We start from the raw sequence: 18,398 nt of genomic DNA, 5'->3' as shown, positions 1-18,398 counted from the left end.
ATCAAAACTCTTAAATGTAAGATGATCTACCTTTCAAAAGGGCTCAACAAAACATTCTTCAAACAATTGACTGATCGATCCCACCTGTGAGCAAGGGGTTTGAATTGACAAAAACGCTTTAACTGTGTGAATGATTTTCTAAGCAGATAAAAAGTATTCTTCGGTGCTTTTTGATACATTGTGACCATTCAAAACGACCAATAAACACAAAGACATCTCTTTGCTTTTCGGTTCTTTTATCGTAATTGCGATGACTTTTAAATCCTTTCTGAGTGTCCAGATATCAGTTGCTCAAGCGTGGGAAGTATTTTAAAGATAAATGATTACAAAAGATCAAAACTTGCGGCTAATCCCCTATTTCCCTAAAGGATACTTTTGTGCATGCAACTAAAAGCCCCCAGCTGAGAGAGGAATAACAGAGACTGCCTGGGCGGATTCCCTAAGGAGATGTCCCCCTTGGTGTCTTGCGGTCAACCCTTCCACATTATTTTCTTACAACAAAACGGTTTGAATCAGGAAGGAATTTCAAAGCAAGCTTTACTGCTTGTATTTGAGAACATGTATTCAGAAGAAAAAAAAAGGAAAATCTTGCTTGAAATCGAGTCGGAATTTTTTTCTTATTTTAAAAAAATATTTGGATAAATTTTAGTTAGTTTCATAGGATTATTTACTAATTAAAGCAACTTGATTATTGAAAAGAAACCAAATATTGTATTTCTATTTTTAAAATCTCATAAAAGAAGGTGCAATTAAAACATTGGACCTATTTTAAACCAATAAATAAAATCTGAAAAAGAAAGGGAGAAAAGGAATGTTTCGTTTCGTATGAGTAAAGCGAAAAGAACTCAAGATATTATAATTTCATTTGTACTGTAGTATATATTTTATGTTTTGCATGGTCAACTATTACGTATAATCAATGCGGTTGTCATAATTTTTGTTTGTGAAATTAAAAATATTCAAAACTATATGAATAAAAATCCATCAAAGGATGCCGCGAATATAAAAAGTTAAAATTTAAGTTTGAAAATATCACGATTTAAAAATAAATAAATAATAATAAATAATAATAGTATACAAATAAATAAAAAGCGTAGTAAACACGTTATAATTAAAAAAAAACATACTCGTATAAAATTAAGATTTGTAAGATAATTTTTAAAAAATGTTGTGTAAAATAAATTATAAAATTTGAGGATCTTGAACAATTTAGTGAAGGTTGTTTGTGTAAGAAGGTGGATTTTTGATAACAAGAAAAAAAAAATCTGTTTATTTGCTTTATTCAGGCATAGAAATATTGTTAAATGTGTAAGGAAATATTTTCACACTTGTTCATCAGGAGTTCAAATGCCAGAATGCTAAGAAACAAAGCTTCCACGAAAAGATAAAAATATAATGCCTGATCATTTGAAGCATTATACGTGTCCCATCCAGGAGTACTTGAAAGGTTAATATCTTAGTAAAATAAAATAAATTACAACAAGTTTCGTGAAATACTGTAAGTTACATCCCTTTTGTCTAAGGAAAAGAACTTGATTACCGCTCCCCTAAAAGCACCAGAACCCAACAGAGAAGCGCAATAACAGGGTTCTGCCCCTGGAAGGATCGCCGACACATGTTCGGCCGAGGCAAAAACTGCTAGAAACGCCGTGACGACACAGGTTCGTCGAAGGCAGTTAGGAACCATTTTCTTGCGACGAGCCTGAATCGGCCGGGGCAGTATTAACACAAACTGCGCGGCCGATCCTGTATCGGCCGGGGCAAAGAATGGGTTAAAGAAAAGAAAAAGTATTCATCAACTTAAAAAAATGATTACAGTAGAACTTTGATTATCCCAGCTAATTGAGACTTCTAGTACCTCGGATGTCGGAAATCTCTGTTAATAGAAACTTTATAAAAACAAATCAGGATCACAAATATTCAAAATGAATAAATTAAAAAGACAATAGAATATTTTTCAAAGATGAAAATAATCATATAAAAAATGTTTTACAGTTAAAAAACTAAAAAGGGAAAATAACTTGTAGTAAGTTTTAAAAAACCAATTGAATTCTTTTACAATGCAAAGTTAAATATTAAAAGATGCATTAAAAAAACAATTTTAGAAAATATTATTTTTAAATTGAAAATTTATCAATTTATTGAATTTACATCATTAAAAAAATAATAATAAATAAATAAAACACCTGAAAAACAGAACTAAATCGCCTTTTTTTTCTCAGTACTACCTATTCACAAAAAAAAAAAAAAACTTCATTATCGGAGAAACATCAGTTAATCAAAGTTCTACTTTACATAATTAGAAAATGAAAAAGAAACCAGCATGCACATCTACAATTGTCATAAGACTAGTACTTCAAAAGTGCTTTGCTATCTGAATCTTACTTAAGTTTTTGAACATAAGAAACAGTACCAAAGCTTTTGCATGCTATCTAGAACACATGCAATAACCAAAAATAAAAGCTTGAACTAATTTTAATAGTTTTAGAAACATCAAAACAACAGTGAAATGATAAGTAATGAAAGGATAAGTTTCTTTTCTAAATATTTAAGGCATAAACATACCTAATTTTAAAAACTCTTATGAATAACAAACATGTCTACCTTAGGGGAATGCCGGTCAATATAAAAAAAGTACTTATTTCTTATAGTTTGAAGAAATAATCGTCAAAAAAAAAAAATTTTCTTATCCAGCTTATACAATGTCATCATCAGATCATATTTTGACAAGAATTGGCAAAATGAGAAAGGTTTTACTAGTTTCACATGGTGCATCCCCCCTCCCCAACCCCCCCCTCCCAAAAAAAAATGAACCTTGACCCCCCGAAACTGCCAGAGGTATAGCCGAAATGTCACTATCCAGAATTATTTTTTTTTTTTTTCAAAATTCAAAATAAAAAAATACCTATAACACCAAAGTTTCACCTTCTATTCTTTAATCGCGAATTTCCCAATTATCAAAATACCCCTGCAAAAGAATCAAAGACCGAAATTGAAAATCATTGCAAAAAACTTGCTTAAATTATTCAAACATTTTATTTGTTGACATATAGCACATGGCAACAAATAAAAATTTTAAATCTTTGAGAGTTTTTCAATGTTTTGCCAAATTGTTGCGTCATTTTAACACTTGGTAGCCAAAAAAATACCAGGTAGAGACACACTAATTACCTCTCGGTATGATATATACATTAGGACTTATTCTTATACCTGCCAAATACACATAAAAATTTCATAAAAAACGGTCGAGCCGTTTTGGAGGGGTTCAAACACTAACACCGTGACATGACAGTTTTATGTTTTAGATTTTTTGACTTTTTTTTTTGTATTTATTTTATTTGGTGTCTAAAATACTTATATTCTCAAAATTCATGCCTCCTATCCCCCACCCTTTCCATCTTTTAGTTGCAAATCTCCCAATTATCAAAATATTTCGGCAAAAGAATCAAAGAGCGAAACTGAAAACCATTGCAAAAGCCTTGCTTAAATTGGTTTCAAACATTTGTTACAAATAGAAAATGGCAATAAATAAAATTTGAAATCATTGAGAGTTTCCGAAGCACCATCTGGTGTTGGGAATTTAATCTGATAGCTCAATCAAAACCCAAAGTTCAAAGAACTAAAAGCTGGTTTTAAGCAAGCAAACCCAACTGAAAATTTGTGGAATGATCTGCTCGGGAAGACACATATTTAACAATTAAATAAACATTTTACTGAACAATAAATATATCAAAACATGGAAATATTAACAAGTGTAAATAAAAATTCATTCCCCAACAACTTACTAAAAAAATCCCCCCAAAAATATCAGTAGGAAACATTTCTTAAAATAGTATCGTTAAAGTTCCAGTCAAATTCACATGACTAGTTTAATACAAGTACAAACTTGAGTCCTATGTCAAAAACAGAATAGTTCAGACGAACGAGCTAAAAGTTCATACCAAACAAGCTATTCCTTCCTTAAAAGCTGGCACAAATGTGAAAGCGCAATCCACCAATTTGGATCCCATATCAAATTGTCCGCGGCCATTCTGTGCCACCATGCTGAATTCAAAAAAAGAAACCTATCCTCACGGACAACAGGAACCATCCATCCAATGAAAAAATCTAACGGACATCCAATCCAGCTCTCGAGCATGGACCTTCAATGGTCCTGTTTGCTAGGCCTTTTATCAGCAAAAACGACTTGATTTAAACTCTCATTTTTAGAGAGAAAATCCCTCACTTAAAAAGATCATCTCAAGGCAACAACTGGAACATGCCCGCATTTCTAGCTGGGCTCAACAAAAACTTCCTACATCCTTTCAAAAAGAATCCATTATACAACATGGAACTCCGGAGCACACAGCTCCCAGGCACAACATCAGACTGCATGGTAAAACAATAAGAGATTGATTGCGAGTTCACACTTAAATAGTATTCCCAATCTCCCTACGCGATGGCGTGATGCATATCAAAAGCATGCATAAATTATATTGATGAAACAACTCAACACCAGTTTACAATTTAAAACTAAAATCTTTAAAATTATTTCCTGCATGCATACAGCAAAAATCTACTCAAAATCTTAACTATGACGTCACATCATCGGGGCGGGTCAACAAAGGTGCATGCTACGCATGCAGGGAATGTTGTTTACAATTTAAAACTAAAATCTTTAAAATTGTTTCCCACATGCATACAGCAAAAATCTACTCAAAATCTTAACTATGACGTCACATCATCGTGGCGGGTCAACAAATGTGCATGCTACGCATGCAGGGAATGTTGGCTCTGGGAAACGATTTGAGCGCCGGTAAATTAATGGGATGACATTCTAAGTTCAAAAAAAAGAAGGAAGTAAGTTTTGGAAACTTTTATAAACCTTCTAAAACTTTAAGAATTTCTCCAAGAACAAAAATAATGGCTCTAGGCCAACAGCCATGTTCTGTTGCCGGAGTGTTGCGAAAAAAAATCTAGCGATATGAAATATACTTTATGTCCTATTCTCATACCTATAAAATACACATAAAAAATTTCATAAAAATCAGTCGAGCCGTTTTGGAGGAGTTCAATAACTAACACCGTGACAGGAGATTTTTATATATTAGAATATATATATATAAACGAGTGTGAAAAATAATTTTTATTTCAGAATAAATTACTAAACAAGAGATATGAACTCATTATAAGTATGAAAATTACTGAAAGAAAGAAAAGCAAAAAAGAGGGGGACACATTTTCAGAGTCACAAAGAAAATTAAATTCAAATACTTTTGAAAAGCAGTCTCTAAGTTTTTCTTCATCAATTTGATAAGATAAATTACTAAGAAAAACAGTTCTGTTGTCTTTAGATGGATCGTGTTGAACAGAAACACCATGACCTTCAGATGTTTCCTTTTCCTCTGAAAAGAGAAAGATACATTGTTAAGAAAAAAATCTTTTTTTCGTGAAGCAGCTACATATTTCAGAGGATGAAATTACATATCAAAAAGTAAAAAGTTATTTGAAAGAAATATCCAGACAAAACACAGAAATTTCTCACAGAAAACAAACCTTTGATGTGCAGAAAATTAATGTTTGTGTTCAATTATTACATTTACTTTATGCCAACAAACTATCAAGTTGAGGTCATATGGGCTATATGAAATTAAAACAAATGTAACAAACGTTTAATTAAAAACAGAATTCAAACCATTGAGAAGGAATAGATGGAGAGAGTGCAACCCTACTATCGCGAAACGACAACCATACCTGTGACCTGGGGAGCAATTTCTAGTTGACTGTAACCGCTGAAGAAGTTTTCATTAGCTGAAGCCATGAATGATAAAAACATTTAACTGTAGAAGGGAAAAATTAGATTTATAGCAATAGTGCAGCATTGTAGCATTATAAACTGTGAAGAAAAAGCCATACCAGGAAATCCAGTAACTTTTCTTAGGTATGTACAAATGTTTTTTACTTCTAAATAAAGAAAAAAATAACATATATGTGCATTCAACGAGTACATTTAACACAGTTGCCTATAATTTTTAAATTTTTGTACTGATTTTACCTATAAATGTAATAAAACATTGTATATCATGAGTGCAAATAACATTTTAGTTCCATAAAAACACTTTTTACTTAACTAGTAATTACTTTAACGGCTCTCGAGTAATTTGTGTACGTTTGCTTTGTTGGCGAGTAGCTTCTCGCCAAGCTCCCATGAACAGCAGATACGTTTAGAACAAGTTTTAGATTTGAAAATTAATATTTGTTACTTTTATGATTTAATTTAAATACTAGTGTGCCTGCGTATGAAATAATTTCAAAACATTGATTACAAGACACAAGAATCCATAAATTTTCAGTCAATGAGCGAACTCTTTAAACATATATTTGTACATGACCGTCATTACAAGGAATAAAAATCAAAATACATGAAAAATGCAGTTACATCATATTTTAAAATCCGGGAAGAAGTGGGGTGGGGGAGTTTGAATGACAGGCCTGGTATCCGTTATTTATTTAAACTGGCAAAAGGTTAGCAGCGTTGCCTTTGCTAGTAACAATAATCAGTAACGATATCTTTTAGAACTGATCTTTCAACATTGCTCAAAACTCTGTTAATCTTCTAATAACAATCATAGAGAAATTTTCAATGCTATTTTTCAAAAAGCACACACACACGCGCTCAATTTAACTACACCGATGCACAACATAAAAACTTATCACAATAATTCAGGCTGAAAACTTTCGCTTACTCACAACACACTTGGTCGATCTAATATTCTCAGAAAAAATAACAACTCTTAATTGTTTCCAAAATATCATAAAAATAAATTTACACAGACGATAAATTAAAAATAGAGCGGTTAAACTATTGAGCAATCACGATTGCTTATTGTTCTCATTTGACCGTCTTTGATGTTCCGTGCCTTTTTCAACCACCAACGCCACCTGCAGGCGCGGCTTCGTCCTCCGGTAGCCGCTCCTGGTCGGTGGCGTCTATGTCCTAGACACACGCACGCTCATACACATACGCACTCACACACATACACACATGCCAACGTGCATACACACAGGTATATGCACACACAAAAGGCTACACATACACAACAATTACACACGTCTCCGTTCTACAGGAGGGTAGACTTAAAGGGACAAGAGCCGTGTCTAGAAACAAGTGAGTAGAGTAGTAACCAATGAGTAGGGTCCTGTTGCAACTCGTGATTGCGAAAAACATAATTTGAATTCAAAATTTAAGAATTCAAATTAATTTTTCTATTTTTCTTTTACTTTGTTTTCTTCTTACTTGGCTTGGCTTTAATCTTCTGTTTTAATAATATTGTTTTTCGAAAGCAGACGATATTTTTTCAGAATACATATTCATTTGAATTGAACAGAGATGGGCAGACTTTACCGAAAAAAAGGGGATGCTTTTAATTTTCACGAATTGTCTCGATCTACCAGAAATGTGTGCAAAAATTATACATAAATTAGTAATGTTAATAACTGTCAAATAGTTATTTACATAGATAGTTAAAACAGGAAGAAAGACCTTCATTCTAAAAACCTTCTGGTAAACAATCAATGTTTAAGAGTTGAAATTCAAAATAATAATATCAACAAATCAAATAAATATTTACATTATGTGCTGAAACAATTCAAAATCTAATTCATCCGAAATCAATCCTTATTAAAAGATTTGTACTGTATGTTATCTGCTACTTTTGTAAGCTTGGTGTATAATTACTGATTGCTAGTCTTGTGAGTTCGGAATCAGAGTCTTAGGCTCTAAATTTCCCGGAGTCGGAGTCTGCTTTTTTTCTCCTGACTTTGCAACCCTAAATTGTTGCAAGGTTGCAGAGTCGGAGTTGGAGTAGGATTGATTTTGAAGCAAAATGGTCAGAGTCGGAGTTTGAAGGTTTTGAAACTCCGAGTCAAAATCGGAGTCTGACTGCTTTTGGGGTAAAAAAAAGTCAGAGTAGGAGTCAAAGGCTCTAAAATTCCCTGTGAGTTGGAGTCAGTTCTTTTTCTTCCGACTCCGCAACCCAAATTTGTTGCAGTGCTGGGGAGTCGGAGCCAAACTGATTTTGAAGTTCAAGAGTTGGAGTCAAAGTTCAAAGTTTTTGAAATTCCAAGTCAAAATCTGACTCGGACTGCTTTAGGGATAAAGGAGTCGGAGTCGAAGGCTCTAAAATTTCCTGGGTCAGAGTCGGCCAGTTTCTTCCGACTCCACAGCCCTAATTTGTGGCAGGGCTGCAGAGTCGGAGTCGGACTGATTTTTAAGTAAACTAGTCGGAGGTTGTAGGTTTTGAAACTCTGAGACGAAATCGGAGTCCAACTAATTTTGGAGTAAATGAGTCAGAGTCGAAGGCACTAAAATTCCCCATTTTAGAGTCGGCCATTTTTCTTCTGACTTCACAAACCTAGTTTGTAGCAGGCTTGCGGAGTTGAAGTTGGACTGATTTTGGCGTAAAAGAGTTGGCATCAGGAGTCTAAGTCCTTATAAACTGCAAGAGTTGGAGTCGGACTGCGTTTCTGGGTAAAGGAGTAGGAGTCAAAGGATCTAAAATTCTCGAAGTTAGAGTCGGTCATTTTTCATCTGACTCTGCAACCCTAATTTGTAGCAGGGCTGCGGAGTCAGAGTCGAACTGATTTTGAAGAAAAAAAGTCGGAGTCGAATGCTCAAAAATTCTCGGAGTCGGTCATTTTACTTCCGACTCCACAACTCTAATTTGTAGCAGGGCTGCGGAGTCGGACTCGGATCCGGACTGATTTCGATGCTAAGAGTCCGAGTCCAACGGTTTTTAAACTCCGCGTTGAATTCGGAGTCGGACTATGTTTTAGATAAAGGAGTGTAGCGAAAATGACAGCCAGGGTCTGTCATTTTCACTACAACTCTGCAGCTGATTTGTAGCCCCGACTTCATAATTAGTGCCGTAGTCTTAAAAATATTTAGTGCCAAAAGGGCGATTGCGTGCCGAAACGCGACAACTTCCTAGCCAAACTAGTCACCTGACCTGGGAGAAATGTTTTTGAAGCTTATCTGACTGAGACATTTGCTGTCGCTCCCTCCATTAGTATTCCTTCTCAATGATTCAAACTCAGTTTCCAAAGTAAAAATTCAGGTTAATTTATTTTTATTGCAATCAGAGATATTTTTTGATATATAGAAAATTTTGTGAATTGAATTAATTTTCATATAATTTAACAAGACATAATACAGAACAAATAAAAATAGCAAAAGACCAAAATTCACAACCAGACTAATCTTATTTTCACATTATCTTCTAACAAAATGCAATGCTTTTGAGGCTATTTAGCCTGTCACAGCTTGAGTTTTCTCAAAAATGTGGAAAGCGTTCAAATGCAGTAGATTTTTTTCCCATCCATTTTGCCACCTTTAGATTGCCTAAATGACCTATAATTATCAGATATTTTATTATGTTTACTAAATTAAATATCTTTAACATCCTCCATGTAAATAAACTTACACAACCAAATCATAGCTTTGTTTTCCTCCATTTCCACTTACTCATGTACATATACATCCAAACCTGTTTTTATGCAGTGGATAGGGACCACATAAAAAAAAATTGCATTAAAAAAAATTGTTCAAAACTACACAAGTAGCTATAAAAAGTTGTTTTTGCAACACAGTTTTTTTAAAAAATTTATACGGTGCATAAGGACCACATAAAAAAGTCTCACGAAGAAAATAACCCAAAAGTTATCTTTAAATGAAATCAAAATAAACCAAGTGATGATAATTTTGCCGACTCTTGAAAAAATTCCTAAATAAGGAAATTTTTGGGAGGTCACAGTGACTTCCCATCGGGATGCCTGTTGTCACTTGAAGATACTACCTCACACACATTTTATAAATAATTTCTGCTGTTTTTATAAATAATTTTCATATACCGCACAAAAAAAACTCACACAAAAACAGGTTTGGGTGTAATTCTTTTTTAAAAAATAAATAAAAGCACTTAAAGATACGCAAAATTAATAAATATTACCATTTCAAATATTACCATACTGCTTTATATCAAGGCAAATCTAAATGGTTCAGAAAGTGCAATAGATACTATATGTTGTGTAAATTTGTGACCCCAAACACAACACAGTCCATCACACACTGATACACAAACCATTAACCTGTGAACCACGGAGTAAACTTAAGTTCATAAATTTAAACTTCTTTCTCTGTAGTATGACAAAATATTTTGTCATGCCCAAATTCTCATGAAACTTTGAAAAGGCTGAACTTTATTACCCAATATACTCAAGTTGAAATGAAGCAAATGAGTAAGCAGGTCAATAAATTGAATAAGTTAGCATCGTCATAGATTGGAAATTTATTATAACAATTACACACAAACCTGATAAAGAAATGAGGTTAATGAAATGTAGTTTGTCTAAACTGTCGATATTTAATTTTAAGTTTCTAATAGGGCCATACAAGATGTGGGCTGCTAAAAAAGGATGTCGCCAAAATTTGACACCAAAAATGATGCCAGCCTAGTGATATCTCGAATTTCTCTGCAAGCCTATGCTGTCATGCTAAGCACAAAAGTTGTGTCTGAACTTTTTATCAAAATTGAGTTCTAGTCCACCAAGTGATTCTTTGCCACATATTTTACCTAAATACAATGTTTTATGTCATTTGTGAACAAGAATTTTTTTTAAAGAATTCTGAAAAGTTACATCCTTATCAAATACATGGAGACACACAACCTTAAACAGCAATTTCTCATTTTGAACTTAGATGCAGGTACGACTTTTGCGCTTAGCATAGCAGTATAGAATTCCAAACACACAGATGCGCACATATTTTAATAATGTAGGAAATGTCTAAAGATCAACCAATGCAAAGCCTTTAAACAGTGCAGAAATAATTTAGATCTCCCTTTTTTGAATACAATAATGTAGTTTTAAAACATAATGTAACAGCATTAAATTTTCATAGTTTCAGTTCAAGAAAAGTTTTGCAAACTCATAGGTTAGCTCATAGCATTCATGAGATAATAATTTTTTGCTAGCTTGGGTACCCAGTAATTTTATGCTACTTCAGCAAAGAAATGAGATGAAAGTAGTGCCACAACCTCATAAAAGATTTCTACAGGGCCGGATTTGGAAGTGTGGAGGCCCCTAATCAGGGTTTGAAAAGATCATCATATTTTCGAAAATATCCGATACTTTGATGTATATCCGAATATTTTGATATATATGTATATATTCGATATTTTCGACCCGTGAAAGTTGGGGTATTTTGTAAAAATTTAATTGTGGGGGCCTCTTTGCGGTGGAGGCCCCGGGGCAGTAGCCCCGCCTACCCTCCCCTAAATCCGGTTCTGGATTTCTATGAACCTAGGGCACTTCTCAGGCCTCAAACGAGAGTGCACTGGTCTCACATAATTCAGGGGTGCCCATCTGGGGGGGGGGGGGGGTATCATGGCGCAAATTGCACCATTGAAACTTTTAGGGAGGGGGTGTTTTGAGGGGTATTTTTCTCATTTTTAGGGGGTGGGGCTCTTGCTTTTGCGGGTTCATAATATTTAGAGGGTGCACCCTTGCTCTTAGGGAGGGGTATACCTCAAAACTCAAATTTTGAATTGGTAGCCAATGGCTACCAGATCCTCACAAAATGGTAGCCAAATCTCAAAAAATGATAGCCAAAATTTATTTTAATTTAAATTTTTTAATTTATTTTATTCCGTTTATTTATTTAGTATGTGTGTATACGTCATTGGCGTAGCAAAGAACGTTTCTTATAAAATAATAATTAAAAATAAATAAGTAAATGAAAAATATTTAAAAAAAAAATAAAATAAAAAACGTGCTAAAAACAAAAAAGGAAGTAGGGTTGAGGAAAAATTTTGGAGGGGGGGGGGAATTGAGCTTGGGGGGAACGGGCACCCCTGCCCAGATATTATTTAACACATCTTTTGCAAATTATAATCTGCATTAATTTATCTTTAAGCAAAACACATCACGATAAAAAAATAAATAAATAAAAAAGATTATTATTATTAATAATTTTTTTCAGCTTTCAAAACTTCTAGAAACATCATAGTTTTCAACCAAAACACGAGTTAATACCAAAATCTTGAACAGAATGTAAAACCTAAACCATTTGCGATTCTACAAAAATATTTGTTTTTACAAATGCATGCAGAATTTTATAAAAATCGAAGCCTGAGTGTCAAAAAATGAATAAATAAAAGAAAGGTAAACAATATAAAACAAAACGAAAAATAACAAAAAATGAAATAAAAGATCCAGCAGAAGAAAAAAAGGGTTTCTGCCGTATTCTTTCCACCTTCTCTAGACGCAAGGGTGCCATTTTTTTTTTTAATTATTTATGTGTTTTGTAAATACGATTGTACTTCTCTTTATTTATTTTGGAACACACATTTTCCTCTTCTAACTGGTGAAAATGGACAATCTACAATGCGGCGCCATTTTGAAAACGCGGGACGCCATTTTGAAAATTTCCGCGAAACTTAAAAAAAAACAACTTTTTTAAGGAGAAATAAAGTAAATAAACGGATATGTTCTCTCCTCCAGTAGGTTTTATATTTTAAAAAGAAAAAAAAAGGGGAAAACAAACAATATGATTAAAACAAAAAATCAAAAGTCTTGCAAAAAAAAATTTTTTTTAGCGATATCGTTTTTACCTTGTCTCGTCTCGGTGCATTTTGACTCAAAGGCGCCATTTTTTTTATTCATATGTAAACCAAAAGTACAAGATTAATTGTTTTCAATTCTTTTTATTTTGGAAAGGACATTTTCGTCTTAACTGGTAAAAATGAACAATAACAACGCGACGCCATTTTGAAAATGCGTAGTTTAAAAATACCGCAAAACGAAGAAATAGCCATTTGTTAAGGAGAAATAAAGTTGAAAAATGAATTTAAGATCAAAAAAGCATAATTTACTAAATTGGTGTATAAAATTTGTCTATTTTTGCGATCGCGTGTAAAGAAAGCAGAGTTTTCGAAATAGAAGTTTTGTAACGAATTTGCCGCCGTGATTGCGATTTTTGTTTTCTATTCAGAACAAGAACACATAGCACAATTGGCCACAATTGAGCAATACTCCCCCCCCCCCCCCTTCCCTCCTTCATCCCCTGCGATCCGATAGCCGAACTTTTAGTAAACAAAAGAATTTGGGGAAAGGTCATATGTCAAGACTATAGGTCAGGGAAGGTTGCATTGGCGAATGGTAGCCATATTGGCGACTGAAGTGAAAACAATGGTCGCCAAAATTTGAAAATTGGTCGCATTTGGCGACTGGCGACCGCGAGTTTTGAGCTTTAGGGAGGGGGTACCCCTGCATAATTCTTACTGCTGCTGATATACAAGAAACAATCCTTCTAACTCATTAAGAAACCCCAAAAAAACATTTTATTGCATTTTAAAATTTGTTATTATAGAAAGTTATCAGCATTACAGCTTTTCTACAAAAGGGGACATGTTGTAAAAAATACTTCAATTTCCAAATGCCTGATTTGCAGATTATTTTAATAATAAAAAGTAAAAAAATGGTACGATTTCCACCAAATATTTGTACATTCCTTTCAATTTCAGGCTAATTTTCATTTCCTAATATATTCCATTGTAAAACTTGTACCCAAATATGCCTAGTAGAAAAGTACATTATAAAATAATTAACATTCCTACAGGGAAAAAAACTGCATATAGCACAAATAAAAACATAAAACATCCAAAATTAAGTTTTGGTGAATAAAAACTATACCTTTTTTTCTTTTAGATTTAGGTTCATCTTCTTCATCAGAAACTCGTTTTCTTTTCTCCACTTCTATGCTGCTGTTAGTTTCATTTTTGCTTTCTGGTGAGTGAAAAACTTTATCGGGAAGTGGTGGAATTTTAAAGCCTTCAGCATCCATTTGAACTGATATATTTGAATCCAACTTTCCTGCACTGTCGTTCCTAGAAGCCTGTAAGTAAAAATTGCATCTAAACTACTGAAAAGTTTAAACACTACAAATTATTCAAATTTTATGCAAAAACATGTATCACACCAAAATACTTTCCCCCGTTTTTTATTTTGGTGCAACCAGAAAAAAAAAATTCAGAGAGGGATATGGTTAGTTTTAGTTCCTTTTATTATCAAGAAAAGGGAAACTTCATAGTTTTGAGAAGGAGGGAAACATAGAGTTGAACCCTACAATAGCAAACCTGGGATGTAACGATCCCTCCACCGTAGTTCTAAACGGTCCAAACTGAAACCTATGTCAGTGATGAAATTTCAAACACTTGTAACAATCCACAAGCACTAAATAATTGGCTATTGCGATTCAAAATTTTCTAAAATTTCAAGCTTTTCTTTATCCTAGCAATGCTTCTTATCAATTGTTCTCTGAGCAAATACCACCCTCTACAATGCAACCCTTTTTCGCCAAAATACAAGGGCTCAAACCACATTCCTTACCTATTGTTCCCCTGATAAAGCAGCTGTTTGTCCGCAGGGCAACGGACCCTTTTTCAAGCTCCTTCCCGTTTCAATTGGTTTTGATAAAACAAAGAAGTCATTTATGTGTTTTCAGCTGATTTTAATTTTAATACTGATAATCCTGTGAGCTTTTCTGTAAGTTCTATTGATTCAGAAATTAAAAAGTGGCAAAAGCCAATCCTCTATTTTTTAGGAATTTTCTTTTTCTCAGTCCACTGTTGCTATCATCTGGAAGAATTGTAATTCTATCGCCTCTGTTTAAAAAAGAACATATATGTTACAGTTTGCTTATTATTGAGTACAATATAGTACTAATGCTTTACTACCCTAATTACTAATGGAAATATCATATAATTAAGATTTTCATTACAGAAGTGTCTTATGGAATCCTAACCTTATCTTTTCTTTTATTATTTTTTCCCTGAAAAAACAGGAGTAGCAAAATATTAGTTATAGCAATTTTTCAAGTCAGTTTGTTGAGGGTTTGTTTTACAGGGTTCAAGTTTTTTTTTTTTTTTCTTTAAATCAATATTCCCCCCAGAACAATTGGTTTTAACATAACTGCAAATTCTAATACAGTAGTTTATGCATATAAAAGGGCTGTTTTGATCACAAAATCCCTTCAGAAAGTTTTTTTGATTAAAACAAAATCCTTTTCAGAAGGTATTTTTGATCAAAAAACCCCATCCAGAAGGTATTTTTGATCAAAAAAAAAACCCTCTAGAAGGTATTTTTCATCAAACAAAACCCCTCCAGATGGAATTTCTGGCTGCGCTACTGAGGTGCTTATTCCCTTAGAAGTTAGTATTTTCACAAAAAATGCACAGCTACCAATAACTAAAGTGAATGATACGCGCGCGCGCGTTAACAAAATAACTAAATAAAAAATTATCAAACTTTAAAAAATCAAATAAGAAACCAAGCTTGCTTAGGTCAAAATAACTTCCATCTCATAGCTCACCCCCATAAAAGTCAACACTAATGTTTCTGGTTTAGTTCATTATTGTATGAAGGCCTCATACTTTTTTTTAAGTTTCAAAAACTTACCTTTTGTGCATGATGTCGCTTTACTTTCCGGTCCTTACTGTGCCTATCCTTCATGTCATTGGCTTCTTGCTCTAGTTTCTAGATTTTAAAAAAAGTAGATTAAAATATATGAAATTAAGATGATTTCAATAAATATGATGAGATAAAAATTTGATTTATGAACATCTTCAATCAAAACTGACTTTATAAACATGAAACAAAACATTATTTCAGACAGAATTTGGCAATATTAAAAAAAAATTTGTTTTTTAAATAAAAGTTTTGTGTTTATAAAGGAATAATAAATTACAGTTTTTGCAATTAGAAAACGTTCACTATTAGTCAAGAATTTCCATAGTTAAATTTACAGTTCACAAGCTTGCTATTCTTGATAAATAGCAGGCATAATGAAAGTCTATAATAAAGCTAAGAAAAGATTTTTCTTTGTTTGGAACATTCATCACTGCTTTAACTTCACAAGTTTCAATTCTAAAATTTCTTCCTCCATATATATTTTACAGTGACTTTGATGAAAAGTGTAAAATCTTAAGTTTTTTATTTTTCTCTGGCATATTCTTTTTTAAACATTTTTGGCAATATTGCTCTTTAACACTCAACTATCTTTCCTAGGTTTCTTAAATTGTTGTTACATTTAGTATCTTTAAAAGTTTTAAACCACTTTCACAGGGTGGCGACAGGAACTGTGAAAAAAAGTTCCCTGACTTTTCCCTGATTTCCCTGATTAAGTTCACCAAATTTCCCTGATTTACGTTACCAATGATAATGGTTTTCTTTCTTTGCTCTACTTGAAATCCATTGTATGTTTGTATTAAATGCAGTATTTTAAACTTTTTAAGTTGTGTAAAGTTGTTGAACTAAAGATATATTTTAAAAAGATGCTACTTTTTTAATAAAATGGTTTTTAAAAAAAAACAAAAAAACAAGACAATTTTTTTGGAAGGAAAGAAAAACCAACAAAACAGTATATTAAATTTTTATACATGGAAAGATTATAAAAAATTAAAAAAAAAAAAAACTTCACTTCCAGAAACCACTTAGCATAAGAAATTTAAGCAACTATTAAAATTACTCTTAAAAACATATGTGTATATATGATAGAACTAAAAAGTAATTGAAATTATTTTGAACTAAGTTTTCAAACAGTATAATAATTGTTTCAAGAATAACAATAGTGAAAGAATAGAAGTAATGTAGTTATTCTTATCTAACTAATTGTCATATTTATGCAAAACAGATGAACCCATTTGACATCCATTCATAAGGAGCTTTTCTCTAATCAAAAATATAGGTTTTAATGAATGAATACAGCATTTTAACAATAAAAAAATAAAAATATTTACTTAAGTTCACAAGTTAACTCTATTTCAAATGATTTCAGTATGTAACGAAAAAAAATCTTAGACTGCTTTTGTAACAAACAACTTTGAATGCAAGAAAAAAAAAAGCAATTAGTTAATATCAAAATATATAAAAGAATACAACTTGGTTATAAAATTAAAAAATTACTTAAGTCTGAAGAAAAGAAAACCCTTATAATCTGCGGTGACAACAAATAGTATAACGGCAAAAAACAAAGTTCTTTTAATTGAAAGTTCTATTTTAGCAATTAAATTAAGAACCCAAAGAAGTAATAACTTTTAAGCTTTTATAGTATTAATTTAAAAACCAAAGATTTCTTCTTGAAATCGTGATTACAGTACGCTAATTACTTCGAGACAGTGGGATAAAGGCAACGGAGCTAAGGCATTAATGAAGGCTTCCTCTTTGCCTGTATGGTTGTTTATTTTACGTAGCATTGAAAGCGTAAAAGGAAATTTCAAGCTAGGTAAAATATACAACCTAACAGACACAGAAGCAATCTTAATAAGTTCATCCTGAGGTTAATAAGTAAGATTCAATACTTTGACGTTGAGGAAAAAAGATGCACAAATATGGGGCAGTGTATAATCGCACCTCATTAATTTTGCTTTTTTCGAACAGATAATTGGCGGAAAATGCGTAGGGAATTAGAGTATTTAATTTTGTAAAGCAAAAAAAAAAACATTTTTTTTTCCTTCATAAAATCAATTTTCCCTGATTTTTTGTTATTTTTTCAAAATTCCCTGATATTTCCCTGATTTTTCACTGATTAATAAAGTTCCCTGACTTTTCCCTGATCTCCCTGATTTCCCTGATCTGTCGCCACCCTGTTTCAGTATGCATTACTAAGTTTTGTAAATGAAATGATGTAATTTCATCTCAATAAACACAAAATGTAACACACATAAATAATGTACACACATACCTTCATTCTTTTTTCATTTAAATGCTGCATAAGAGTTTCACATTTTAATAAGGCCTTTTCAAATGTTTCTAGCGTGCCTAAACAACAAATATACTTTACATTATAAAAATAGCTTTATTTTGAAGCAGATATACATAGTAACAAAACATTTCATTGACGTAAATATGCATTTTCATAACAAATTTTGTGCTTTCAAAACTAGAAAATGAGTGACAAACCTTCTTCACGCTCATAGGTTAGAATAAGATCAACAAATGTTTCATGCCAGTCACTCACACATGCTAAGGCTTGGAAAAGGACCTTTCGGTAGTTCGTGGCATCACCATATAACCTGGAAAAAATGTTTCTGTAAACAATTTTGGTATTTATTGAAATTCAAATACATTATATGTTAGACTAAATATAATGAATCTGGTGATTTTGCATCATCTCTGTTGATTATTGATATCATAAACCAGGTGTCAATCCAAGATCTTTTTCTTACTACCTATTTTTGTGACAGTATTGCACCAATATTGTATTTTTGTAAACGTGTTTTTTTTTATTTAATATCAGCACTGATTTTTTAAATGCACATTCTAATTTTTGTTTAAGAAAATTCAACATTGGTTTGAAAAGTGCA

The 18,398-nt window shown here is 32.5% G+C and overlaps 1 protein-coding gene across 1 annotated transcript in view; it reads right to left on the bottom strand.

The window, feature by feature from the left end:
- LOC129227364 (squamous cell carcinoma antigen recognized by T-cells 3-like) overlaps positions 1–18,398 on the bottom strand; it is a 64,324-nt gene that overhangs the window by 13,104 nt on the left and 32,822 nt on the right. Inside the window, exons 13-17 of the mRNA XM_054861911.1 lie at positions 17,995–18,107; positions 17,777–17,853; positions 15,493–15,570; positions 13,729–13,930; positions 5,254–5,384 (exon numbers count right to left, since the gene is read on the bottom strand). Coding sequence (XP_054717886.1) covers positions 5,254–5,384; positions 13,729–13,930; positions 15,493–15,570; positions 17,777–17,853; positions 17,995–18,107 — 601 coding nt within the window. The remainder of the gene's footprint in view (positions 1–5,253; positions 5,385–13,728; positions 13,931–15,492; positions 15,571–17,776; positions 17,854–17,994; positions 18,108–18,398) is intronic.

This window comes from Uloborus diversus, chromosome 8 (assembly GCF_026930045.1).
Source record: "Uloborus diversus isolate 005 chromosome 8, Udiv.v.3.1, whole genome shotgun sequence".
Classification (NCBI taxonomy): domain Eukaryota; kingdom Metazoa; phylum Arthropoda; class Arachnida; order Araneae; family Uloboridae; genus Uloborus; species Uloborus diversus.
The sequence above is the reverse complement of the archived record's forward strand: the minus strand, read 5'-3'. Positions and strand labels throughout refer to the sequence as shown.